The sequence below is a fragment of the Buteo buteo genome, chromosome 23 (assembly GCF_964188355.1).
Source record: "Buteo buteo chromosome 23, bButBut1.hap1.1, whole genome shotgun sequence".
Classification (NCBI taxonomy): domain Eukaryota; kingdom Metazoa; phylum Chordata; class Aves; order Accipitriformes; family Accipitridae; genus Buteo; species Buteo buteo.
Window position 1 is genome coordinate 862,392 of NC_134193.1, and position 26,223 is coordinate 888,614.

General features: G+C 59.8%; 2 protein-coding genes across 4 annotated transcripts; both read left to right on the forward strand.

The window, feature by feature from the left end:
• The first annotated feature begins 3,948 nt into the window (after nucleotides 1-3,948).
• On the forward strand, nucleotides 3,949-14,109 carry PPM1J (protein phosphatase, Mg2+/Mn2+ dependent 1J). Of its 2 annotated transcripts, none has more exons than XM_075055260.1 (10): nucleotides 3,949-4,310; nucleotides 6,322-6,448; nucleotides 6,996-7,319; nucleotides 7,873-7,985; nucleotides 9,477-9,561; nucleotides 11,115-11,233; nucleotides 11,464-11,527; nucleotides 11,721-11,828; nucleotides 11,972-12,123; nucleotides 12,428-14,109. In XM_075055260.1, exons 1-10 carry the CDS (start codon nucleotides 4,069-4,071, stop codon nucleotides 12,573-12,575), a joined length of 1,482 nt encoding a protein of 493 aa, XP_074911361.1. In that variant the 5' UTR covers nucleotides 3,949-4,068; the 3' UTR covers nucleotides 12,576-14,109. The 2 variants fall into 2 exon arrangements, with proteins under 2 accessions (XP_074911361.1, XP_074911360.1); XM_075055259.1 differs by lacking the exon at nucleotides 3,949-4,310 and adding an exon at nucleotides 4,383-4,887.
• A 1,812-nt stretch (nucleotides 14,110-15,921) lies between these two features.
• Nucleotides 15,922-26,035, forward strand: RHOC (ras homolog family member C). Of its 2 annotated transcripts, XM_075055176.1 has the most exons (6): nucleotides 15,951-16,039; nucleotides 17,321-17,392; nucleotides 24,047-24,204; nucleotides 24,459-24,579; nucleotides 24,897-25,027; nucleotides 25,212-26,035. In XM_075055176.1, exons 2-6 carry the CDS (start codon nucleotides 17,386-17,388, stop codon nucleotides 25,383-25,385), a joined length of 591 nt encoding a protein of 196 aa, XP_074911277.1. In that variant the 5' UTR covers nucleotides 15,951-16,039; nucleotides 17,321-17,385; the 3' UTR covers nucleotides 25,386-26,035. The 2 variants fall into 2 exon arrangements, with proteins under 2 accessions (XP_074911278.1, XP_074911277.1); XM_075055177.1 differs by lacking the exon at nucleotides 17,321-17,392 and having other exon boundaries at nucleotides 15,922-16,039.
• The last annotated feature ends 188 nt before the right edge of the window (nucleotides 26,036-26,223 follow it).

Genomic DNA, 26,223 nt, shown 5'->3' on the forward strand with positions numbered 1-26,223 from the left:
CCTTCTGTATTTCTGCTGTCAGGTGATGTTATACAAGAACAGGAGACTCATGAAGCCTTTGAGAGCAGAATTTCACATGAAGTTCCCTTGGGCGATGCGAAAGGGGTAAGGCAGTTTTGGTAGCAGCAGCAGGGGGAAAAGCCAAGTGACCCAAGGAGGTTAACCTGCTGACCTCCCCTTCTGCAGCGGGGACAGGTGAGGGTAAAAGCCTATAGGAAATCTGCACCAACACCAGGTCATCTGGTCTGCAAAACGCTGACTACAACAACCTGCAGCGAGGTCACACGCGCACCCTGAGCTGCAACGCTCCAAAGGCTTTTCTGCACTCGAGCAGGAACAGACACAGAATAAAGATGTGTGGTTGCGATCAAATTATCGCTTGAAAGAAATAACAATAAATTCTGAACTTCCCAATTACGGGGGACAGGCAAACCTTGGAAACCATTAAGAGCTGCTGCTTCTGTTGATGAATTATCCAGAGTGCACAGAGGTATTTGCTGAGCTTCACTGTACTACACTAATTATAAATTAATATATTGCTCATTACACAGTAAAGCTGTGCAGTCAACTAATGCACTGCTGCAAAGAGCCGATTTTAAAACATCCTCTGGTACTTTTATGATCTAGATGTTTAATTTACTTCTGTTCTGGCTTAAATGCCACCAACATGTCATTCTTTCACATAGAAATATCCCTGGCTTCATCCTACCTCCTCTGGGGCTCAGCAACATAGATGAATGACGAAACTTAGAAAGGCTTTTGTAATGCTAAGCAGTTGCATGAGAAATTAAGCAAAATAGCATAATTTAAGCCTAATTCCTGTGTTGCTAGTTTTTAAATTGGCGTTTATAATGGCAGCAGGCTGGCAGCGGTGGCATTGGTCCTGGTGCCAGTGCTCCCCATGCACAGCTGCTTCCTCCTCCTGCGCATGTGGCTGCTGCCCTGATGAGCTCAGCTCCTTTTGCCCACAGAGACAGGTAGAACCAGCAAAAGGGCTGGCCTTCTCAAAGAAAAATGGCTTTTCCAAAGGAATTAAAATCTTCACTCCTTTGAAATAAAGCTTTTCATTTAAAAAAGGCTTTGGAAAATTGTTCCTCCAGTCCCCCCACTAGAAATTAAAAGGCAGCATTTTCATTACCATTTTCACATAGCTTTGTCCAGAAACAGAGAAGATGTCATAACCTTATGTCTCCTCTGTTCTGCATAGGCAAACCCTCTGCAATGAAGGAGGGAGGGGAGGACCCCAGAGTTTATCCTCTCCCAGGAGCTGGGGGGCAGGGAAGCACCCAGCTGAAGAGGGGAAGGAAACGCCAGTGTTGAGGTCCAGCAGAAACCCTCAAGTGATGCCAAGCTACACAGAAACCTTGGGTTTAGGTCAGCCTGAGCAATCCCAACAGCTCTGGAGGCTGCAGGAGAAAGTCTCCCCAGCTTTGCACCCACTTGAAGAGTGCTGCTGCTAAAAATAGCTCAGTACAGCCTGGGGATGAAGCAGCATCTCCAGAGCTGAGTTTGGAAGCAGAAAGCTGGTGGCTTTGGTAGGAATCATACAGGACAGCAGGTCTGCCAAGTAGAGCATTGAAGGCTCACCTGAAGCCATGCCCATGGAGGGTGAGTGCCTGGCCCTGGGCTCAGACAGGGAGAGACATTTTGGGCAAGACAGGGAAGCAGGGAAAGTACAGGCTTCCCAGGCAGGAACTCCTGAGGGGTGGGAAGGGCAAAGGGCAGAGCCGCTGACGCCCGAAGTGGCCATTTACTGGCATTTGCCTCCCCAAGCTGGTAGTGTGACTCAGTCCGTAACTGTCTGCGTCCCCAGACACATGCACAGGTCTTGTGCCAGACAGACTTGTGAAGGGGAACACCAGCCACGCAGGCGAGGAGGAAACTTCACATTGAACTGGCAGGCAGGATGAATAGGAGGAAATGTAGCCCTCTTTCTTGGAAAACACTTATTAGCCTTGCATTGTTTCAGGGAGCATTCTTACAGCATGTTTTTATGTCAGACCATTCTTTCTGTGCAATACTCAGCATAACGGAAACAACAAATACAAAACAGGATCAGCCTTACACATGAGCCATTTTGGAAACTGCCATTTCTTTCTTTCCAAGGAAAGCATCCTCATGACTCAGCAGTACAGGGCAGATTGGCAGCCCTACAGAGGGGAGAAGCATTCCCTGGAGAATCCAGTGATTTCCAACCTTAATAACAAAAGGATATTGCACTCATAATATTTGAGACACCCCCCCCCCCCCCCCCCCCCGCCGTGTGACCAGCAGCAGGGCCGACACACCGTAAGGGGGAAGGCATCCGGAGCAAAGGGAAAGGACCCAGGGCTGCTGGATTGGGACCAGAGGGGTGCTGGCCTCGGGGCTGGCACAGCTGCTCCCAGTCAGCCCCTGCCCACCGCTCCCCTGTCCACCACAGCTCCCCGCCCTGCTGGGGCAGCCCCGGGGCTCCCAGCTGCCCCGACCCCTCGGGGGTCCAGGCTGGCAGAGCACGCAGGCAGCCAGAAGGCACTGGAGGGCCACGGGGAAAAAAGATGGGGAGCCAGTGCCAGAAATCCGCGAAGCTGGGTAACCAGTGCACGTGCCGGGGCTGCAAACCCAGCCAAACCACGGGGGGGGGTCCCTGCCCCCCCACTGTGACAAACCCCCGAGCAGCTTGCGGAGAGCTGCAGCGAGCCGGGAGCGCCGGGGGCTTCTGAAATACTTCGTACGAGGCAGCTAGACTCCCCGCGGCCAAGAGAGGGGCAGGAGGGGGGGTGACGGACTTGCCTTCGGGCACAGCCCCCTGGCCGGCAGCTCCCTCTGCCCAGCGCGCTGCGGGGGGGCGGGGGGGGCCGGCCGGTCCCGGGGCCGTAGCGCAGCCTGTGTCGCCATCCAGCGCCTCCTCGGCTCCCTGCAGCCCCCCCCGGCCAGATCCCGACCCCAGGATCAAGGGATGATGGAGGGCAGAGGTGCTGCTGGGGCAGCGAGGGGCTTGGGGGCGGCCGTAGCCCCCTCCGAGGGGCAAACACAGCCAGTTCCAGCTGGGGAAGGGGGCACAGGCACTGTGAGGAGGAAAAGTAAAAGCTGTCAGCGAGGGGATGCTCCTACCTGGGCAGCTTGGAGCTGGCAGCAGAGCAGCTCCTACAGGAGTTCAGGAATTACCGGGATTAATAATGAGAACCTATGGCATGCTCTGACCCACTAACAGGAGACGTAACAAAGCAGCATACACATACCTGCTGATAAATCTGCCTGTGTCCTAGCTATACTTCCAACTCAAAGAGCTGCAGGTCAGCACTCCTAACCCTCCCCCCAATTTTGTAATAACGGGGGGAAGCAGGGACATATTTATGAGGGAACACTTTAATTGGAGCCGAGCAACAGCTGGGACACCCAGGTGAGCAGTGGGTGCAAAGCAAGGCAGGAAATGAAGCAGCAGCTGCAAATAGGGGTGTGCGAGCAGAAAGCAGGGTAGGAGCGGGGGTATGAGTTTGGGTGTGTGAGGACCTTAAGAAAGGCAGGCTACTGAATAGCTTAAAGCTAGGGGTTAGAAGATGGGAATATAGGGAGTACTGAGCAACTTCTGTAAGGTGATCCTAATAGTCTGCTGCAGTTAGAAGAGCTCTAGCTGAAGAAGGTAGCTAAAGCATGGAGAGCTTTACAGAGCTGACAGCGAGAGCCCTGCTTCTGCTCAGACCTTGCAATGCGGAAGCCCTGCATGGAAAAGAATAAATGGTTCCTCTGGGGAGCTGAGAGCACTGGGGCATACGTGTCTTAGGAAATAGCCTCAGTTTTACTTTATGGTAGGTAAATACTGTGCTTTTTCATTTCAGCAGGTTTTTTGTTGTCATAGGAACCCAGAGGCAGGGAGGTGCTGAGGTTGGGCTGAGCTGGTGATGCTGTTTAAACTGGCAGCTCTTCCCCTCCCCGCCAGCGGGAACGTGTTGTTCTGGGTCAGCTGAATCCGCATCCTGATCGGCGCGGGAGTGCAGCAGCCTGCGTGGAAGGGAGAGATTCGGCTCTCGGTCCTGTCACGTTAACTCCTCGCTCCTCTGCCGGTTGGCTATTTATTAACAGCCTGGCATGACCGCGCACGGGGTGGGCCTCGCCGACGAGCGCAGGGAGCGTGACGAAGCACCTGGCGCTGGCCGGGGACGTCGTACCGGAGTAGGTGGCTCTGCCGGAGCCCCGGGAAGATCCAGCCGGGAAGCCCGTCTGCTCCTCTGCCGGCAAAGCGCAGGAGGGGGACCGGCCACGCGTGGGCAGGGCGCCCCTGCCTCTCCCGCAGAGCCGTCTCCCCGCCTTCCCTCTGCCTGCCGCCGCCGGTAAAAGCCTTTCTCGCAGCCGCCGCGCTGCGCCGCTCTGGCTCGTCCCTCCGGGGCCGGCGGCGGCCAGCTCCCCCCCCCCGGGCGCGTTTCGGGGCGGGGGGCTCGCCCTCCGCCCGGCGCCGGCTGCCGCCCCGGCGGCGCGGTCGCTGCGGGGCGATGCGCGTACGCGCCGCGGTGCCGAGCAGCCGCGCCGGCGGCGCCGCGTCCCGTCCGTCCCGTCCCCCCGCCTCCGCCGCCGGGGCGGAAGGCGGAGCGGGCCGCGGGGCGGGGCGGCGGGCGCGGCGAGGGCTCGGCCCGGCTCGGCTCGGCCCGGCCCGGCCCGGCCCGGCATGCTGCTGCGGGTGCGCGCCGCCGTGGCGCAGCTGGTGGCGGGGCTGGGGGCGGGCGCGCAGCCCCCCGCCGAGCCCCGGGGCGGCGGGGACGGGGGGTCGCCGGCGGGAGCCTCCTTCTGCCGGCCGGCCTTCCTCCAGCTGACGCCCGAGGAGCTGCGCCGCGCCGACGACCGCGCCGGCCGGGCGGTGCAGAGCCCCCGCGACGGCCGCCGCCGCCTGCCCTGGAGCACCGGCTACGCCGAGTGAGCGGGGGTCGGGGTCGGGGCCGGGCGGGGGCCGGGGCCGCCCCCCCCGGGGCCGGGGCTGCCCGCAGCTGGACGCGCCCCGGCCGGGGGCTTTGCAGCCCCGGGGAGGAGGAGGAGGAGGAGGGGGGGGGGCGGTGGACGGGACGGGAACGGGCACGGGACTGGCAGCGCTCGGCACCGGAGCGGGGTCCCCAGGAACCGAACTGGGTCGCGGGCAGCCGGCCGTGAGCTGCGCTTGGCTCTTCAGAGGCAGCCGATGGGAAGCTTGCTCTTTAAACGGCTGCGGACGGGAAAGCCGTCCGTCTGGGTTCGTGCTCTTGCCCATTCCCGAGGGTTTCGGGCTCCTCTGCCCGTTTTGTTTTCCGCACTCAGCCGCGCGATACCCGGTGTCACTGCTGGGGAACCGACACCGAGGGGTGAAGGAGCTGCTGCGGGACTCGGGGGGAGGAGGGAATCGAAGCTGTCTTGGGAGCGGGACCAGATTTCGACTTCCCCTTCAAGGGCCTGATTCTCTTCTCCTTTTACTCGCTGCGAGTTTCACCCTTAACTGAAGGCTAGCGGGGAAGGTCAGGCTTTGAAGACCACCTCTGCTGCTCAGTGCTGTCAGGCCGCTCCCGCATCCCTTGCTCAAGCTGATCTTCCCGATAACCTAGGGAGCTCTTTGAGATGTTAATTTGCCCCAGGAGATACTGGGGTAGGAGTACCCTGAGCAAAAACCACCCGGAGCAGAAACCACCCTCTGCTCAGCAGCAAGACTTCTCTTCTGTCTCCCAAGACTTCTTTCTGCAAACCACTTGAAAAGTCTGTACCCAAAGAGCTTATCCTGTTGTGCATGTTTACAGCTTCCTCCCCTGAGCAGGTTTTGCAATCTAGACCTGGAATCTGCTGTGCCAGCATAGGCTGTGGAAAGTTAGTGTGACTCTTTTTGCAAAAGTTCTGCTGGTTTCACCTTCATCACCTTCTCCCCTCCTTCTCTGAGGCACCTGCTCTGTCTGAGAGGTGCTGGGTGTGATGGGATATGGATGAGGCTGTAATCCTGTCTGTGAGTCCTGGCTGGGTGTGTGTGCATTGAGGCTGGTGCAGGTTTTCAGGCAATCGCTCTGCTTGGGGCAGCAGTGGGGACCTTCAGCAAACCCACCTTTTTCTGGTCACCTCCCTCGGCGGGTGCCTGGAGGGCCGCTCTCCCCTGGACCCAGCTGTGCTGGTGGGAGCAAACACTGCTGCTGGCCCCAGATCAACCCATGCCACTGGTCTGGGACATCTGCTTTCCCGGCTGCTGCTGCCCCAGACAGGACAGGAGCACCTGCAGAGAGCATCCCTGGGGATGTGGGGGCATGAGTGGCGGTCGGGAGGGACGAGGGACTGCGGGGTGGCCTCTGCTGGAGCGTGGTGTGAAAGAAAGAGCCTCTACCCCTTGTTTCCTCACGGCAGGGTGATAAATGCGGGAAAGAGTCAGCACAATGAGGACCAGGCGTGCTGCGAGGTGGTGTTTGTGGAGAGGAGGCCCAGCCTGAGGGGCCGGCCGCCGTCCAGGGAAAGCAGCGGGGAGCTGGACGGGGTAAGAGCCGGGATGGTGTGCGCAGGAAGGGACGCGACAGGGAGGATGCCCAGGGGCAGGACGTGAGATGGGGCATGTGGAGATGCGTGCGCACCACCGCTTCCCCAGGGATTCCCTCGGTTCCCAGGCGTGCTGCCCCTGCTCCCTGCCACCTCCTGCCATCGTACCCACTGGACTACACTGGGGCTGGCTGGCCCAGGGAGGCTGCCGGCCCGGGGAGGCCGCTGGCCCATGTGCCCTGGTGGGTTGCAGAGGTGGCTACCGCACTGGCCCAGTTATGCCTCCCCTTTGGGGCAACCGGCTGCTGGAGATGTGCTGCTGGCAGCACGAGGTATCTGAGGCAGGGCTGGGCTCGAGCCAGGGACCAGCTGTGTCCAGATACCCTTGATCAGCTCCCTGCCTGCTCCTGCCTGCACTGGGCTGGCACCTGTGAGCTGGAGGCAAAGTCATGCGTCACTGTCCTCAGCTGGTGACCCCAGCTGCTCCAAATTCCCCGTTCTGTCTGCTTCCTCACAGGCTCGCTTAACCTTCCTTTCTCTCCCCACAGGGCAGGAAGGGTTTTTATTTCCACTATTGGGCCTTGTTTGATGGCCATGCAGGCAGCGGTGCTGCTGTCATGGCATCCAAGAGGCTCCATCTGCACATCTGTGAGCAGCTCCGGGACCTCGTGGACATCCTGCAGGACCCCTCCCCGCCTCCCATCTGCCTCCTGCACGACACGAGGGCTGGCCCTGCAGAGTCGAGCCGGGTGTCCCTCACAGAGGACGATGGGGAGGTCCCCAACGATGCTGTGCCACGCTTTCACCTGGAGAAAGCGGTTTCCCATGAGAGCCTCGTGATTGGTGCCATCGAGAACGCCTTTAAGCACATGGTGAGTGAGCCCCTGCCTGCAGGGATGCCCAGGGCATCCCCTGGGAGCATCTCTGCTGTCTGTGTCTGCGTTGGCTTGTCCCCTCTGCAAAAGGCAACTCTGCAGCAAGGAGGGGGCTGCAGTGATGGCTCCTAGCAGGATGGTCTTGGAGAGAGCACTGCAGTGCTCTCCCCTGTTTTGGGTGTCAGGATGCAGAGGCTTTGGGCTCCAGGCCTGTAGGGGTGCAGAAGGCACCATTGCACTTGGTTCCAGCAGTCCCAGCTGCTCCCCTCCTGTCTTGCCCTTCCCTGCCTGCTCCACTGCCCTGGTAAAGCCATGCCCCCGGCTGCACTGCAGGACCCCCGTCCCCCCAGCCCTGCAGCTGCCCCTGGGCTGTGTGGGGAAAGGTGCCCGGGCCCCGGCTGACCGCTGCTCCCCACCTGGAGCAGGCTCTTGGCTCAGCCAGCAGCTGAGGTGCTACCGGAGCAGCCGGGTGCTATTTTGGGCTGCTTGCAGCTTTACTTGCTGGCACGGGGCCTCCCGCCCTGCCTGGAGCTGCTCTCTGTCTTCCCAGGACGACCAGATCGAGCGGGAGCGGTCGTCCCAGCGCCTGTGCGGGGGCTGCTGCGCCCTGGCTGCCGTCTACCTCATGGGCAAGTTCTACGTGGCCAATGCCGGCGACAGCAGGTACGGCCCCGCAGGGCAGCCCCCGTCCTTCACCCGGTAATCGGGAAGCACCCCGGTAGAGCAGGGCAGTGCTGGAGGCATGGCTGGTGAGGAGCGCCCGGCTCCATCCCTGAAGCTGGGCTGTCTTGGGGAGGGCAGAGGAAGCAGGACTGGGCAGAGCCGTCCCCTGCCTGCCTGCGCGCCCTGGGGAGAGCGTGCCCTGCCACGATCTCTGCATTTGCCTGGTGCACAGAGGGGGATGCAGAATCACCTTCCAAAATCTGGGACTTGCTCCCTTCCTTCCCGGCAGCGTCCTGTCTGCTTCCCAGATGGCTCTGGATCACACCCTGGCCCCTGCTGCCAGAACTGGCCTGGGCTGTGAGTTGGCAGCTGAAAATTGCCCTCAGCAAAACTTTCAAAAATGTGCAAGAAGTCATTTTAGGGTGCATTTCATACCAGTGAACTGTTTCAGAAGGACATGCAAATCTATGTGCAGACAAGTCCCGTGGGAGCTTGGAGCCCAAGGATTTTGACTGATACATGCATTTCCTTGGGTGCGTTGCTGTAATTGCGCCTGGGTGTGTTCATACCCCCAAGCAACGGCAGGAAGGCAAGTCCACCTTATGCTGAGGGTGAAGCTAGTTTGAATTGCCCTGTATTTACTGCAGGGTTAGCTTGTCCTCAGCAGTGTCAGGCCAGCAAATACAGGCTCTGGTAAATTGTCTGAGGCTGGAGGATGTGCTTCCAGCTCTGGGACAGAGGAGGAGGAGATCCTTTGCGCCTCTGCTCTTGGGTGCTGGGCCCCTCCGTGGCAGCAGCAGCCATGCGCACAGGGTCCTGAGGCTGTAACCATGCCTCTGGGTGAGGGTCTGTGTACCCTCCTCGGGCATCGGACACTGCCAGAGCTGGGCTTAGCCAGACCCTGCTGCCCTGGAGGAGACCTGCAGCCCTAGGCAGGACAGCAGGTGGGACAGCTGGGCCACCAGTGCTGCAGATCCTCAATCCCCGCCATGACATCCAGAAACATCTCATAATCAGACTTTTTTTTAATACATCAAACAATCAGACTGGCCCCAGCAGTGAGCTGCAGTGCTGGTGTGGGCTGGGCACTTGCACCCATGTCCTGCTGCTGGCGATTTCTGCCTGTCCTGTGTGCAGGTCCCCTCTGAAGGAGGGCTTGGCACCTTTGTGCTGATCCTCTTCTAACTATATCCTATCCTTTGGTTTGCTCTGCTTCATTCTCCTCTGCCCCATGCTTCTCTTCCATTTTTCTCTTTCCCCCTGCCTCTGTCTCCTGCAGGAGAGAGGCATGCCCTGCCCACCCCGGGGCTATGGGGCCAGTGGAGCCAGCAAGCAGCCCCCCAGGTCGGGGCTGGGAAGAGGGCAGGCAGCGGAGGGGAAGGGGTTGTATTGCCTGGGCAGCTGTGCAGGGAACCAGCCCTGGAGAGCCAGGTTTAGCTCCCCCGTCATGTCTCCTCTCCTCTAATCTCATCCTTCCATGTTTCATTGCAGGGCCATTATCATCCGTAACGGGGAAATCATTCCAATGTCCAGGGAGTTTACTCCAGAGACAGAGAGGCAGAGGCTGCAGTTTTTAGTAAGAAAGACCTTTCTTCTAACCTCATTCCTGCTGAACCACCTCCCAGCCCCTTCCCAGCCCCCCACGCTGCCTGCCGGGCTGCCTTCTTGGTGGGGTCCCAGGGGCTGCGGGCAGCCCCACAGCTGGGACACGCTGATGGCACTTGTCCATCCCAGCCAGCTCGCTGGGTTGGGGAGAGGCACCGGGATGCAGGGAGCTGCCCCAGCTCACTGGCGTGGGGGCATCTTGTGGCTGGTGGAGCCCTGGTTTGCTGGAGGGTCAGCTGGGGATCCCGGGCTCTCGGCGTGGGGCCGGTTTGGTGCGGTTGCATGGAGACGCTTCAGTCCATCGTGTCCTGCTCCTGCCTGGGGAACGGGGAGCACCGCCTGCCGCTGCTCCGGGAGCACCAGGCTGGCTTGCGCAGTGACCGGGAGGAGTGTGGCTCTGCTCCCTCCACCCGTCGTGCTCCCTCGCACGGTCGAAGGAGCCGCAGCGCTTGCGCCGAGCCCTAGTTTCTTCCCCGGCTGCTCCCTGGGGAGGCAGGGAGCTGACGTGTGCTAGCGGGTTTCTAGCTTTCCTCCTGAAAGCTCCTTCTGGCCTGGACAAACCCCCCTGTGCCACACAGGGAGACTTTTTAAGGTTATAAAGACCTCTCTGATGGCAGCACAGAGGAGGAGGCGTTTGTGTTGGAGGAGGTCTTGCTGGATGTGATTTCCTGGCTTGCAATGTACTTGGAAAAACACTGAGGCGTTTTTTTCTTGAATCTATTTTTGAATGACCGAGAGGAGGAAACCGCTGTGAGCGGGATCCTCTCCAGCCGGCTGCAATGGGCAGGGGGCCAGGCGCACGCTTGCTCCGCTGCACGGTGCCCAGGCCGTGGTCAGGGCCCCCCTTCCTGGAGCAGGATGGGGGTCTCCTTGCCTCTGCACCAAACCCTCCCATGTTCCCAAGGGCTCTCCTCCTTTCTTTCAGCTCTTTCTTCCTCCATGTGCATTTTCCAGTGCTGTCGCTGTTCCTGGTCCCCTGCACGCTGTGCTCCAGGAGGCCCTGGGGCTGCTGGTGCTGCCCCGGGAAGGGGCTTTGTGCTGCTTCTTGTCCCTCGTCACAGCCACAGCAGGGACATGGTTTCTGAAAAGACCGGTCGGCTCTTTTCCTCGGGCAAGTGCCCTGTGCTGAGCCTGGGGTCCTGGGAGGTTCGCAGCTGACCCCCCTGGGCAAATTCCAGCTTCTCCTGGAACTTGCTGGGTTTTGATCCCTTTGAGAGGTCCTTATTTCCCCAAACTCTCCATGCAAAAGCTTCACGTTCTTGCTGGGTGTTGGCACAGCTGTCCCCTCTGGGCATAGCACAGATGGGTGTTTTGAAGCTGCTTTACCACTGCTGCCTGTTTGAGTTGCAGCAGAGCAACTGATGTTATCCCCACCATGAAACGCCGTAGCCGAGGTCCCGGCAGGCTGGCAGGTCCCACAGTGCCCGGTGAGGTGCTGCGGGTGGTGCCAGCCGGCAGGGCAGGCACTGCTGCGTGGATCCTGCTCTGCCGGCCCTGCGGCTGAGCCGCTGCTTTGTCCCGCAGGCGTTCCTGAGGCCTGAGCTGCTGGGGAAGGAGTTCACCCACCTCGAGTTCCCCCGTAGGATCCAGCCCAAGGAGCTGGGGAGGAAGATGCTGTACAGAGACCAAAACATGAACGGCTGGTAACCCCCCAACCCTCCTGGCAGGCTCTGTGCCGAGGGGCGGCGCTGGGGTCCCACTGCATGTGGCTGTCCGGCTCCAGCATCCCTTCCCGCGGGGTGGGGACTGTGGCACACTGGGTACCCGGGTCTTGAAGGGGCCTTGTCCCGGGGGATGCTGTATCCCGAGCGGGCAGGGGAGGTGCTGGAAGCCTTCACCTGATGATATGTTGTCTCTGGCTTATTTTAACCAGGGCTTACAAAAAGATAGAAGAGGATGACCTGAAGTTTCCACTTATCTATGGGGAAGGCAAAAAGGTGAAGTGCTGTAGCAGGAGCTGGGGGGGGGCAGGGGTCGCTTCCCACCTGCCCTCGCTGAATCGGTGGTTTCCAGCCTGGTTTTGCTCTGGTTTTGCTAGTGCTGTCACCGCTCCATTGCCACCGATTCTCAGCTGGGAATGGAGGTGGATGAAGTGGCTTAAAGTTTTCTTCTGATTTTGCTCTTCTCCAGGCTCGGGTGATGGCCACGATTGGGGTCACGCGGGGCCTGGGAGACCACGACCTCAAGGTGTTCAGCTCCAACATCCACATCAAGCCTTTCCTGTCCTGCTTCCCAGAGGTGAGCCTGGCTGCCGGCTGCTCCGTGCCCAGGGGTTCCTGCAACAGCTGGAGCTGGTCGGGGTGACCAGATCCGTGGTGTGCCCAGTGCAGTGGGAGCCTTCTCTGCCCCTCACCCTCATCTCTTGTCCTGTTGCTTGCCAGGTCAGGGTTTACGACCTCACGCAGTATGAGCACTGCCCTGATGATGTCCTGGTCTTGGGCACCGATGGGCTCTGGGATGTCACCAATGACAAGGAGGTGGCTGGTGTGGTGATGGAGGTGCTGACAAGCTACGAGCCCAATGACCCGTGCAGGTGAGCTGCGAGTGGGCAGCGGGATGAGCGTGTCCTGCTCTCTAACGCCTTCCCTTGGCCTTGCTCCTTGGAGCAGTGTCACGGCCGCATCTCCCTCTGGTCTCGGGGCTGGTGCTGTTGCTCCGCAGCATGCAATGCTCCCCTGGATGTGCGTATCTGAGCTCAGATCTCTCCTCTCCAAGGGACCCTTTCCTGCACCTTTAGCTCCTCCAGCTTCTCCCTTGCTAGGGACTGCAGGATGCTGCATCAGGGAGCCTGCAGGGTCTGGGCTCACTGCTGAGCTGCACAGTGCTGTGCCCCCCAGGTACACCATGGTGGCCCAGGAGCTGGTGGTGCGGTCCAGAGGGGTGCTGAAGGAGCGGGGCTGGCGGCTGGCCAACGACAAGCTGGGCTCTGGCGATGACATCTCTGTCTTTGTGATCCCCCTGGGTGGCCCGGGCAACTACACGTGATGCCCAATGACCCTGGGGCAGTGGGGCTCACCTTGCCTGGACGGAGGTGAGCAGGACACTGGGGCTGCCTCGGGGCCACCTCTCCCCAAGCACTTGTTTCCTGAGCCAACTGTGAGAAGAGTAGGAAACCTGGAGCCTTTGTCTGTGCCCCTGCCCAGAGCATCCCCCTCCACCTGCTGCATCCCAGCCCCAGGCGGTGTTGGAAAGGTTTTGGACAGAGAGCAGGGGCTGGGGTCGAGGGATGTTTTTCATGCTGCCACTTTCTTGATTGCTGTGAAAAGCCTAAAGGCTCCCTGGCTGCTCAGTGTGTCCTTTGCACCTCGCCCTGGGCCTGCCTGCACTGGTTCCAGCAGTGTGCAATGGCCATTGGGCTCGTGGGGCACTCGTACCTGGAGAAGTGGGTGCCTGCTGCTGCAATCATCTCCTTTCCCCCTGCCCTGTGACACTTGCACCAGTGACACTGAAGCTGCTGTTGGGGCTGGGCGCTGGGGCTAGGATGGGCTGTGGCTTGGGGTGAAGCCCTGCCAGCAGCTGGGCAACACAGCCTGGCAGAAGTCCAGTTGTGGGTAGTGTGGTGGTGGGTGAGCTTTGTGCTTGCTCTCTTCAGCCCCTCACGCCTTTGTCCCAGCCACGTACCTTGCCTTAGTCTCCAGTTTAGGAGCATGGGACAGTGCTCAATCACTGTAGCATACCGAGAGCCCCGGGGAAGGAATGAGCTATTGCACTTGCACTGGCTGTGCCACAGGTTCTGCCCCCACCCCTCTTCATGCCTTGGATCACTGCTGTGTTTCTGGAGCCAATTATTTATTATTAACTGGAGAACTGAGCTGGAAAATGTCTAAATCCTTTCTTGGTGTGGGGAGTCTGTATGAATATATGGCTATATTTTTGAGTGGTTCTAAGTTGGCCACTGCTGAGCAGCAGCTGCGCACAGAGCAGCCCTATTCAGCCAAGCTTAACAGCTTAAATGTGCTGCATGGATCTGCTTAGCTGAGGGCTGGAAACCCACAATAAAAGCAGCTTGGTTGTGACTGGGGGGAGGAAGACAACTCCCTCCTTTTTCTTAATAATCTGGAAGCTGGTGCCAAGCAGAGCTGTAGCAGCAGTTGATCTCTGCACGGGATGTTATTTTGCATCATACATACCTCTGACCTGGAGGATGCACTTTGTGGGCCTCTGCAGAGTGTTGCATCCTCCCAAAATATGAGGGGTGGTCCCATCCTGGCAGTGTGGTGATGGGGGAGCTGGGCCACACTCCCTTGTTTTGGAAAGGCTCTGTGGCACCAGTAGTTTCTGTCCTGCTGTTGCTGGGTGCAGCCAGCTCTTGTCAAGTGTCACCTCTAGTGAATGCTGTTTGTCTCTTGTAATTAGCAAGATGTAAATAAACTGGGTGCACTTAATGGGAAGTGAAAGTTATCCAGCAAGATTTTAACCTATTGACATCTGTGCTGAAGGGAGCAGCGAGTGACACTGGGGCTGGGAGCCTTTCCTTGTGTAGCACTGTGTGTTTAAATAAAGGTTTTGCCACTTGCAATCCTACTTCAAAGTCTTTCTTGCAGAGCTCCTGTGAAGAAGACTTACCTAAAAGCCAATTAACTCTGATTAATTTATGTAGGCAGGCTTGGTAGCAGAGGCCCAGGCAGATCCATGTGACCTGCTGTCCCTCTGCCCTTGGCCCTGGCCAGACCCCATGGCGTATCCCTCCCTCGCCCATGGAGAGTGGGAACTGCTGCCGGTCTCTGCATGGGGCTGGCAGGGGGTCAGTGGTGGTGGCCAGCCTGGTGGGGAAGGGTTGCAGGGTGGGTCAATAACCCAAAACAGGACCTGGCTGGTGAGCGCTGCGCTGGGCTTGGATGAGGACTGAAAACCAGCAGGTGCCAGCCTGGCCCCCCTCGGCTGCTCCCCGCTGCAGGCAGCACATGGACACAGACAGGGAGCGGAGGGGAGGCAAGCTGAGGGGTTTCCTGCCTGCGGGGTCCTTTCTTCAGGGAGTGGGGTGGGCTGTGGATGGAGGGACAGCTCTGCGGGTTGTGGCTCCTGGGGGAGTTCCCAGGAACTTGACTGTGCCCAAGAGGGAGATCCCTCTCGGGGAGTTCAGGTGTTCCAGCATCAGCTACCGCCTGCTTGTAGGGTGGGCTGCCTGCTGGAAGCATCCCTGCTGTCCTATGTCCCCCTGACTGCCACCCGGTACTCCTGGTGCTCTCAATGCTCACACACGTCTTCCTCGCACCCCCAGCTGCCCCACACTTGCTTGCACAGCCCTGTTGCCCTGGCGCGATGCTTTTTGTGCTGGTTCCTGAGAACTGGCTCTGCTTTTCCAGGTCACTGCCTGGGAGCTGCTGGGTAAGGCAAGGAGGCAGAGGCTGCATTTAAAGCTTCCTCTGTGGTCCCCTTTTTTACTACGGAAACATTTCCTTTGGAACCAGCTCCTGGCCTGGGGCTTGATAAATTAAGAAAAATTGTCTCCGAGCCCTTAAAATAGCAGCAGTTTATGAGCCTGGGTCTGGGCCAGGACCCTGGGGCTGCCTTTCCCTGGCTGAGCGACAGGGACTCAGCCCTGCGGTGGGGGGAGCAGCCACCGGGTCCTCCCCTGCCAGCGGTGGGCAAGGAGAGCCGAAGCCCCCTCCCGCGGCACTGGGGTCAGCTCGGTGACGCATCACAGCCCCCCCCGCCTCTGCCGGTGCCCCTGCGGAGGGGACTCGAGGTCCTGGGGACAGGGCATGTCCCTCACGCCCTCGGTGGGAAACGGGGCTTTCCTCAAGGAGCGAGCAGCCCACCGGGCAGCGGGGTGGAGGGGGGGGGGGGGGTCGGCCGCCGGCCCCCGCCTTCCCGGGCAGAGCTCGCCTCTTGCTGGCGGTGGCTCTTGTCGCTGCCACAAATAACGCTCGGGGGGGGGAAGGCGTCCCCCCGAGAGGTGCTCCGGTGCGGGAGGATCCCCGGTGAGGGGCCAGCCACCGGGTGGGCTTTGCTAGTGGTCCCACCTGGCGGGGGGGGGGGGTGCTGGGAGCAGCGGGTGCTCTGGGAAGCCGAGCGCCTGGATCGCCCCTCTCCCTGCCCGGCGCCAGGAACCGTAAACCGGGAAAAGCCCCTCGGGGGAAGCCCAGGCTGCCCCAGCGCCTCCCTGCCCGGCCGGGGATGGCGTCCGCGGGGACGGAGCGGCAGGTCCTGGGTGTCCCCGGAGCCGCGCCGGGGGCTGCGGACGGGGACAGCACGGGGAAGGGGCCCGGCTCGGCACCGCCCCCGGCCCGGCCCGGCCCGGCTCGGCTTGGTTCGGCCCGGCCCGGCTCGGCTCGGCCCGGCTCGGCTCGGCTCGGCTCGGCCCGGAGCGCTCCCGCCCCGCCCCGCCCTCCGCGGGCGGCCCCCGGCCGGGGCGGCGCCGCCCGAGCTGCGCTGCGGAGCCGGGGCTGGAGCTGGGACCGGGAACGGGACCGGGACCGGGACCGGGACCGGGGCGGCGGAGAGAGGTGCGGGCTGGGGTGGGCAGCGCTCGGGGTGCGGGGGCCTGGGGGAGCTGGGCGGCGGGGGGCACTGCTGGGGCTGGGGGGCACTGGGGGCCGTGGGGTCGGTGCCGGGGAGGGGGGCAGCGGGGGCTGCGGTCAGTGCTGGGGTCCGGGCAACTGGGGTGTGGGGTTACTGGTGGGGTGTGGGGTTGCTGGTACTGCTAGGGTGTGGGGTCGGAGCTGGGGTGTGGGGTTACTGCTACTGCTAGGGTGTGGGGTCGGAGCTCGGGTGTGGGGTTACTGGTGGGGTCTGGGTTACTGGCGGGGTGCGGGGTCAGTGCTGGGGGGGTCCGGGGCACTGCTGGGGGAGCAGGGCGTGGGGGTGGGTGCCCCAGCCAGGCTGGGTGGGGTGCAGCGGGACAGGACGGGATGGGTGCGCCTGGGATGGGGTGGGGGTCCCGGGGCGTGGGGCAGGGGTGGGTCAGTGGCGGTTCGGCCACCGTGGGTTGTCCGTCGAGGGTGGCCTTGGGCCGAGGGTCCTGACTCGTCTGGGCCAGGCTGGGGTGAGAGCCCGGGGGCTGCTGCTCTGTCCCACCATCCCTCCCCACAGCCCCCACCCCAGCAGCGTCCCCATGCGCGGCCTTGCTCGCGGAGCGGCCGCTCTGTGTTTTCTTCAGAAAAAGGAAAAAAGTTCCCTTTGTTTACTGCTGAGCTCATTTTTAAACATTTATATTAGGGGGGCTTGCGGGGAGCAGAAATAATTGTGTAATGTCTTAGGAGCAAGGGAGCATTCCAAAAGCATGACTGCGCGGCCCTTTCCAGCACTAACAATCTGGCAGCCAAGTCTTCCCAGCAGCCGCCAAACCCCCCAAATCTAGCCTCAGCCTCTTGACACCCCCCGAGAAAATGGCAGCGTGATCCCCGGGTTGCTTCGCAGGGCACATCTGTGCGGGGGGTGGGCTGGGAGTGGGGACCCGGCTGAGCCACCCGGGGCCGGGCAGCAGCACTGCCACATCCCCAGCAAAGTGTTCAGGTTGTGAAAGCGGAGACAGGGAGGTAGCAGCTTTGGCTGTCTATATTTCAGTGAGACCAGTTGCATCTTATTTTAATTTTGCCAAGTGCCTTTTGGTGTCAAAACAGTTTCAATGTACATTCAGCTCCTCCTTCTCAGCTGCAAGTAGTATAGGTAGAGACTGTGTGAGATTTTACAGACTTTAAATTGAATCCATGATCCTGACAGCTACAGCTTCTCCAGGGAAACGTTTTTTTAAGTGGAAAATAAGCCAAGTCACTGTCTTCCAACAGGTTATCGGAGCGTTTAACCAGGCTCACCTCCTAACTTGCTGTTTACACTGGAGAGGAGTATTGACATGAAAAGTAAGGAATGTATTAGCAAATATTGATTAGTCCTGGGGCAGCAGCAGTCAGGCATTGCACAAGTACAGGCATCTGCTGAGATCGTGGCATGTTATTTGAAGCTTTCAGCAAGACCCTTGTACTGCCGTGAGTCTGGGAAGGCTGTCACTTCCGCGGGAGGTAAAATAAGAACATGGCATGATGACCTTTGGAAAAGGAGGTAAGGGCAGGCAGCATTTTCCCACAGAGCTTGAGCACTTGTGGTTCAAGCTTTGTTTAGGCTTTAGAATTCTTCTGGTCCAAGTCCCTTTCTCTGTTTTGCTCGTGGATGTTTTTGTGGGATTTAGCAATGAAAGCAAGCCAGCCTGGCCGCTCTGCTCCGGGTCCGGGCGGTTGCCCTTTGCTGCTGCACTGGAGTGTGCTGTAAACCCAGGCTGGCTGATCATGCCCAAAGAATAGCTCAAAATTTTAGAAAAAAATTGGGAAGATATAGAAGTTAAGCACTGAGTTTGAGCTCCTTTTTTGATGATTGCTCATCATGTGGATATGGCAGGTCTAGGTCTTAAGAAGGTTTTGGGCAGCTTTCCTGGGGGTAAATACAGACCATTTCCTCAGTGCTCAGTGCCGGGTAGTTTTGGCAGCGGGGGCAGGCGGGACGGGGAGGCTCTGAGCAGCAGGAGCCGGCGTCGCTGGTGGGTGTGGGTCGTGCTCTGGATGTCAGTGATGGTTGTTGGCGTAAGCGAGGGCTGGTCTCCCTGTGCTACACAGAAATGCACAGCTTGGCCTGCCCGGGGGCTGTGCGAGCGTGAAATTGCAGATGCTGCTGTGCCAAAACCAGCGCCACTTTGATCGTCCCAAAGCTGCGATCTGCCCGGGAGCTTGGAGCTTGGGTTCTGCCCTGGCCGTTGCGTTTCCTTTTGGCATTGCTCTTCGCTTCAAGCCCTTTTTGGAATTTTTTTCTGCTTCTGTATAAGAGTCCCTCTGATACCCGAGACAGTTGCCAGGACACTTGTCCTGTGCTACCTTGGCCGTGGTTTAGATGTCTCAGCAAATTAAATTCCCCTCGATGGGCGTACCTGTCAGATTTTAATTTGGAAGTTTACTTTCTTTTTCATTGCACCAGCTGTGCCACCAAGTCCTACGGGCTAAAACCGTTTCTGTTGTGAAACAGCACCGGGAGGCTTTCTGCCGGTAATGCATGCAAATGACCCGTGTACCTCATTCTGTCCCCAAACGCCTTCAATCCCCTTCCAGTTACTTTAACCTGGGGACAGCTGTGGCCTTGACACACGCTGTGGTGGGGTTCCCTGCCTGTGCTGATCGGAGCCCTGACCTGTTGGGGGGGTGGGAGAAGAGATGCTCCCGGTGGGTTCTGGAGGGAGGCACCCCCGCACGGTGTCCCCGGCCCCAGGGGCTCCAGCAGCGCCCATGGTGGCCTGTGGCTGTCCAAAGCGGCTCCTGTTTGCCCAGTGGCACGTCTGCGGGGCCCTGTCCCGAGGTGCCCTCGCCTGGGGCGGTGGCAGCAGCCCTGTGCACACACACGGCCATGTTTAGAAGCGGAGACAGCTTGTCCTTGGCTGCACTGGTTAGGAAACATTTTCTGTGTTCCCTGCTAGTGTTTTGTGCTCTCTGGATGCTGTGAGCTCCCTTAGGTCTCGTCTGTATCGCAGGTCGCACAGCCTGAGCTGAAGGCGTGTGTTTTGGGGTTTTTGAAATCCAGTTAAATGCCTCGTGGCGGTTCTAACCTTGAGCCTGGTCTGTACTGCATTAGCCTAGCCCCTTCCCAAACAAGAGTTAAATCAAAACAGCCCAACCCAGCACTCTGGATGCTTTTGTTTGTTAAACCATTGAAAAGTTTAGCAGAGCTGAAGACACAGCAATGCCAGGAAGATCTCGGTCTGTTCAAAGAGGTGGTTTTCCTTCTGTGGTTGTGTCGCAGTGCTGGGGGGTGCGGGCGGGTGCCTGGGCTTTGGGGTGAGGGGGCTGCGTGCGGTGGGCTGGCTGTTCCCTGAGCCTCCAGTCCAAGGGGAGTGACTGGAGAGCTGCCAGGGCAGAGGAGTATTTGAGTATTTTCTAATCATCCGACAGGCAGCCTGTAAGGAGATGCTTGGTGGCAGCTCTGGAAGGGCAGGAACACAAGCCCGGGTCTGTTCTCCCATCCCTGGCCAAGAAGATCACCAGGGCAATGCCAGCGGCTGCAGGAGCACTGCCTGGAGGCGTCACCCTCCTCCTTCCTCCGCTCTCCTCTGCTCGTTCAGGACGAGGAGTTGACGAGGAGGTTTTGTTCTGTTCGGAGCGGGACATCTGCCAGGCTCGGGGGCTGTGGGGAGCTGGCACTGCCACAGAGGCAGTGCTGGAGGTGTCCCTGCAAAAGGACTGCTCCCATGGCTCCATCCCTGCCAGCCCAGCCCAGCCCTGCCAGGCTTCGGGGTTGTGCCTCTGGCCAGGGCTGTGGGCAGAACAGAAATTCAGCTGGTTTTGCTGATCCGTGGTGTGACGGGTCCGGCCGGGGTGGGGCTGTCGGCAGCAGTGCTTGGGAATTTCTGGTTTAGAACAAACCCCCTCTGTTGGCCTGGGGAGCTCGAGCCTTGCCAAGGAGGTTCGCTGAAAGATTTCTGTCCCTAGTTTGAGCCCTTCTTCAAAGCGTTAACATCTTTCTCTGCCATTTCCTGAGATCCTGTAGCAGACACTGGATGACGGACACATCCTGCTGCCAGAGGAATTCCCCTTTTCCTGCTCAGCAGGAACTTCACATTTTGAGGCACCAAGCTGGGAGAGGCCGATAACGCAAGGGCTGTCCTGGACCCCCAGCTTGTTTTATGGTGAGGGCTTTAGAATAGCTGCTTGGAAAGCAGAGCGGTGCAATTTGGTTTCATTTTGCCATTTCTTGGTGTACTGAAGGAACTGCCTGCTCAGGATTAGGCCGGTGCCGGCAGTGTGGGCACTGCTGGCGGCAGTGGCGCAGACTAAACCTGCAGCCGTCCCGCTGTGGCCCCAGCCTGCCCTCAGCAGTGGGCGCAGGGCCGGGCGCGGGAGCCCTGCGGGGTTTGGCAGTGCCGCTCTGTGGGAGATGCCAGCACAAAGTTGCTGCTCCCTTTTGTTATCTCTGTGAATGAGCAGGAGGCATCTCCAGTGAGGCACCTCAAGTGCTGCTCACGCCTGAAAACCGCAGTTGCTGTACGGGCCGGGTTGGATTGTCGACGTGGCTGGGCAGCCTTTGCTGTAACTCGGCGTGGTTAATGCTTGGCAGTGTTTAAAATCTGGATTTCTATGTCTGTTGTGGGCGACTGTGTCCTTTTAATCATTTGGCCTGCCAGCAGTTGTAGTAAAGCTATCCTCCTCAAATCGTCTTCATGTTTTCCACTCTCTTTTATCTGCTTGCGATCTGGGAACAGTGCAGAGCCCTTTGCATCAGGCTCCAGTGTCCCAGGGACCGGCCTCGTCCTGCTGAGTGCCAGAGCATCCCTGGCAGAGGAGCTAATCTCTCCCCGAGCAGAGTGCCACCAGCATCTGGTGTTGGTGCCGTGACGGCTGGCTCACGAGGCGAGGGCACGGATGGGGTCAGCCCAGCCGGCCACCGAGGCACACAGCGCTCACAGCCTTCTTGCCCCGCTCGCCTCTGGACGCCAGCTCTGGATTAGTAATGGGCTATTTCTGGATCGCTCTCGTGAGTAATGGAATGAATTGTGCTGAGATTTTGGGTGGGGACAGTGCCTTTGCCCTCTGAGTCACTGCTCAGCATCATGTCAGGCTCGGGAGCTGCCGGGGCCCGGAGCCGTCCCAGGTCAGGGTGGACAACGGAGGCCGTGGGAAGGAGCTCTGGATGCGGCGACTCTGCTCAGTTTGGAGCATCTGCTGTCCCCCTGCCGGGACGGCGTGCAGGCAGGGGAGCGGCGGAGGGGAGCTGTCAGCCGTGCAGGGCTGGCTGCCGCACCGCGCTGCGCCGCTCCGGTTGTTTTTGTTTTAGGTCCGAAGTCTGGCAGACTGGGCACGGGCAGATCTTGATGTCTGTCTGGGAGCGGGTGTTTGTCTCCCCGGGGCACCCGCTGTTCCTTGCGCTGTGGATGCGTGTCCTTCTGTGTTGCGTGGGTTAGATAGTGGCGCGTCCCACACCACCTTTCTTCCTCCGTTCGTCTTTGAGATCCAGAGTCGAAAGCAGCAAATCACATTTTGCTGTGGGCAAAGGAACTTTCTGTCTAAGTAAATAGACTTTTTTGCCCATGAGCTCTCCTCTTCCGTGCTGTGGAGATGATGGCTGGAGAGAGGACGAGCCTTTGGTCAGATGAGAAGGATGGTTTGCAACAGGGATGATGTGTTTCTTGTGTCTCCAGGAATATGCTGACCTTGAGAGCTTTCCCTCCTCAAGCATGCAAGAGAGAGCAGACTCCTCCAGGCCTTTTATCTGCCTCTATAACACAAACATCATGTCTCCTTGGGACGAGCTCCTGGCCGGCTGCCCATGCGTGGGGCTGCGGGTGTCCCTGGCCCATCTGGGACAGGCAGGAGCAGGAGGGCACAAGGACAGGGGATGGGAGCTGTGCCGGCGGGTTTCCCCCCCCCGTGCTCAGCCCCTGGCACTGGGACCCTTCAGGCACTTTAAGTTTGTTTTTTCAACTTCAGTGTTCCACAAACATGCTCGCTGTCTATGTAGACATGCTGCTCCACTGGGATGTGTGCTTAACGCCGAGGCTCCTTGTTGAGAAGTGCCGGATCCTGCTGGACGCAGCCCTTCATCCTCACTCTTCTCGCCTTATAAGTGCCGGCTTACTGTTTTTATTAATGGCTCCACAGTACTCAGCAGCCACGAACCATTTCTGCTTTGGCTTGTGAGCCAAGGTGCTTGTAAGCTGCAAAGATCCAGGGCTATGGCAGGGTCTGGCCTGGATTTGGGTGAAACCTTTCTCTCTTCTGCCCCAACCACATGCTTGGGCAGTTCGAGAGGTGAGAGCTGGGGGGGCCCCCGAAACTTCCCCAGGGGTTTGTGTGACAGCTCTGGGGAAGTTTCCTCCAGGCAGGAGCTTAGTGGTGACTTGCTAAGTATGCAGATGAGAGGAGCTCTCTTCAGCCTGCTTTTGAAATGCAAGTCAGCCTCTGAGTCTAATTTCTTAATCCTTCACTTGCAGCTAATTATCATGCAGCCTTACTGGGGTTTTTCTCTTTTCCTCCCTTTTCTGTTGTCCCAGGACACAGGTGTCATCACCCCGGGAGAGGACAGGCGCCAAGCCTTCCTTAAGGCTGGGTGTCAGTGCCCCGGTTAAAGGCCAAGCTTGCGATGGCCCGGCCTTCCCAGCATGATCCGCTCCCAGCCTTGCAGCTCCCAGCCTTAGCGTAGGTGTGTGCATCCTTCCCGCTTGGTTATTTCCCCCGAACCTCCCCAATGCTCCAAGCCCAAACTGCCCCTTCCAGTCCAGCCACCCCGGGCAGAGGGGGTTTGGAGAGGGGCAGGGCTGGCTGCAGGACCTGGAGCGTCCCTGCCTTCGTGAGCAGTTTTCTGGTCACCTGTAATTTCCCCCAGCCCACAGAACAGCATGCGCCTTTCCAGGGATTAAACCTGAGCTGTCAGTGTGTGTCTTGCCCGGGATTTCTGCAGGGACAGAGAGCTGGTGATGCGCGTAAGGAGTGGGTCGGGCTCTTTGGACTGAAGCATCTGGGAAGCTGGGGATGGGAAAGAGATTTTGGGCCTGAGGTCAGGGGGGAATGTGATCCCACCACGGCTGATTTTCTCATGCCTCGTTCAGATGCCACAGCAGGCGTTTTGTGGCATCGTCCTGGGTGATTCCCAAGCTCAGTTGTAATGTCCTTTTGAAACTCAAGGATGCAAAGGCATAGTTTTACTTTTAGGACTGCACCCCTTTTACTTGGGGCAGAAAGCAGCTTGCTTTACTGCAGGGTTTTGGCTCTGTTTGCTGAGTGATGGCTGGCAGTTTCTCCCGCTGCCCGTGCCAGCGTCGGCTCTCCGTCGTTATGTGGCAAAGGCTCCTTTGTCAAACGGGCTGGGACGGGGCCAGCCCGGCGCCGGGTGCCAGGCACGCAGGTCTTGCTCGCCTGGACCTCCGAGAGCTCGGCTTGGCGTGTTCCTGCTGCTGATCGGATTATTTGGGAGCCGGCGATTGTGCCTGGGTGAAACCCAGAGTACAGTTTCTGCCCTGAAGAATTTATAATCTGAAATAAAACCAGCAGGTGTGTGTGACTCCTAGGATGTCAGAAAAGCCATTTGCCTGGGGTGGTGGCACAGCGAGAAAGCCCACCGTGGCAGGGGTTGGATGGCCGGGGCAGGACCCTCGCTGCCCGTCGCGGTGGGTGAGGCAGAGCGGTTTGTCGTCTTGCACGAGGTCCCTGCGTGCAGCCGCCAGCACTCGCCGCGGCTGGGGCATCGGTGTGATGGTTCTCCCGGCCGCGGCTGCAGCGATGGATGTAAATGGTTCCAGTCAGGCTGGTTCTTGCAGTACCTGTGAGCCGGTGCCTGCGGGAGCTGGAAGTGTGCCCGGCGAGGCCGGGAGAGCCGCTGTCCTGGCAGTCCCTGGCTGCTCACGCTGGCGTGTGCCCAGGCGCCCGTGTCCGGTACCTGCCTGGGCAGTTGTGCGAAAGATTTTGGGGCATGGGGGGCCAGGAGGGGCTGGGAGTGTGGACTGCCCACGGCTGCTCTGTCCCGCTCACCCGCTCTTGTCCCCACAGCGATGGCGGCCATCAGGAAGAAGCTGGTGATCGTGGGAGACGGTGCCTGTGGAAAGACGTGTCTGCTGATCGTGTTCAGCAAGGACCAGTTCCCTGAGGTCTACGTGCCCACCGTGTTCGAGAACTACATTGCCGACATAGAGGTAGACGGGAAGCAGGTAAGGGCTGTCGCGGGGTGCCGGACCTGTTGCCGTCCCCTCGCTCCCACGGTCCCGCGCTGGCAGTGCCACCGCCCGGCTCGGATGCTCCTGCAGCGCTCAGGGGAGCCCCATGGCTCCTGCGTTTCTGGGTCATCCTGAACTTGCCCCAGTTTGAGGAAGACCGTAGCTATAACAGAGGAAGATAAATCTGCTCGCTCCTGGCCTGCCAAGCCATCTGCAAGCTGCTGAGCCGTGTCCCTCTCCCCTCCCAGGTGGAGCTGGCCCTGTGGGACACAGCGGGTCAGGAGGACTACGACAGGCTGCGGCCCCTCTCGTACCCGGACACAGACGTTATCCTCATGTGCTTTTCTATCGACAGCCCGGATAGCCTCGGTAGGGACCAGGGAGCAAGGGGGGACCTGGTGCTCCCACAGGGCTGGGTGCTGCTGCTAAACCCCCCCAGGTCCGGGAAGCCCCCGTGCTGCCCCTCTCGGGAATGCCAGTCCCTCCCCTCCATCTCGGGCTTTGCATGCATCGAGGAAAATGCTGGGAACTTGCTGGCTTGGTGGAGGTGGTGGGAGAGGAGGATGGCATGGGGTGAGCTCCCCCCTCTTCCTATGGGAAAAGCCTGATGCTGCTTCCTGCGGCTGTGAGAAGGCCGTGGGGGAGCAGCCCCTCGGCTCAGGGGGGTCCCTGTGTGCTTCTTGCAGAGAACATCCCCGAGAAGTGGACGCCAGAGGTGAAGCACTTCTGCCCCAACGTGCCCATCATCCTGGTGGGGAACAAGAAGGACCTGCGGAACGACGAGCACACACGGCGGGAGCTGGCGAAGATGAAGCAGGTGGGGGCACCCCGGGTCCCGCTGCCTCGGCCAGCGACCCGGCTCCCCCCGTGCCGCCTCGCTGGGGCTTCCCTTTGCCCTGCCGGATCCTGGTGCTAAGGGCTGGATGCCCCCAGGGCAGTCACTGTGCTTTTGCTGCTGTTTTCTGGCGATGTTTCCGAACCCTCTTTTTATTGCTTTCTAGGAGCCGGTGAAGCCAGAGGAGGGGAGGGACATGGCCAACAGGATCAATGCCTTTGGCTACCTCGAGTGCTCAGCCAAGACGAAGGAGGGCGTGCGGGAGGTCTTCGAGATGGCCACCCGCGCGGGCCTGCAGGTCCGGAAGAACAAGAAGCGCAGAGGCTGCCCGCTGCTGTGAGCAGCCCGGCGGGCCGGGAGGCAGCTCTGCCTGCGCCGGCACCCGGCTGCCCTGCGCCGCGCGGGGAGGGAGCGCTGGCGGACGGCCGAAGCGGGACCTCGTGGTGCCAGCGCCTGCCCCCAACCCTCTGCACGAGAGCTGCCACCCAAGCCCGTGGGGTGTCCCCGCGAGACTCCGCGGCCGTGAGGGGCCAGTGCCTTCAGTACCCGCTGCTCTCTATGGGCCGGGCATTTGCGTAGCTCCCCGTGTCGCCCCGTTTTGTACCCACGTCCCTGGTTTTGCCTCTCCCATGGGGATCGCTGCAGTGTTTGCTCTCCCTCCCCAGCTCTGGGCAGGTGCCGCAGGAGCGGGAGGTGCTGCCGGCTGCTGCCCACAGCTCGTGTGTGGGGTCTGCTGGGCCCTCCGCCGCACGGGCAGCTCGCGCCAGCGTTTTATACAGACTTGCCCAGGGCAGCTTTCAGCCCCGGCTGTGCGCGGAGCCAGGCTCGGCTGCTGCCCAAAGCGCTCCGCTCCTGGGACCTGTGCTGGGGTAGCGCCTCTGCCCAGCTCTGCCAGTAACGCCTTCTTCGAGCCTGCATCGGTCACGGACTTAGCACCAGTAAACTGAACTGCATAATTGGGAGAATAAATGCAAACTGGTATTTTAGTAATTGTAACTCTGCCTGTGTCGCATCCTTCCGGCTGTCCTTTGTGCCCCTGCGCTGGTCCGGGCTGCTGCCTGGGGGCCAGGTCCATGTGCTGCAGGGTGAGGGGCTTGCTCGGCCCCCAGACCCTCTTGCTTCAGCCGCTGGATCAGGGCTCGTCACCATGTGCTTGAGTAAGACCCAGGGAGCAGTTT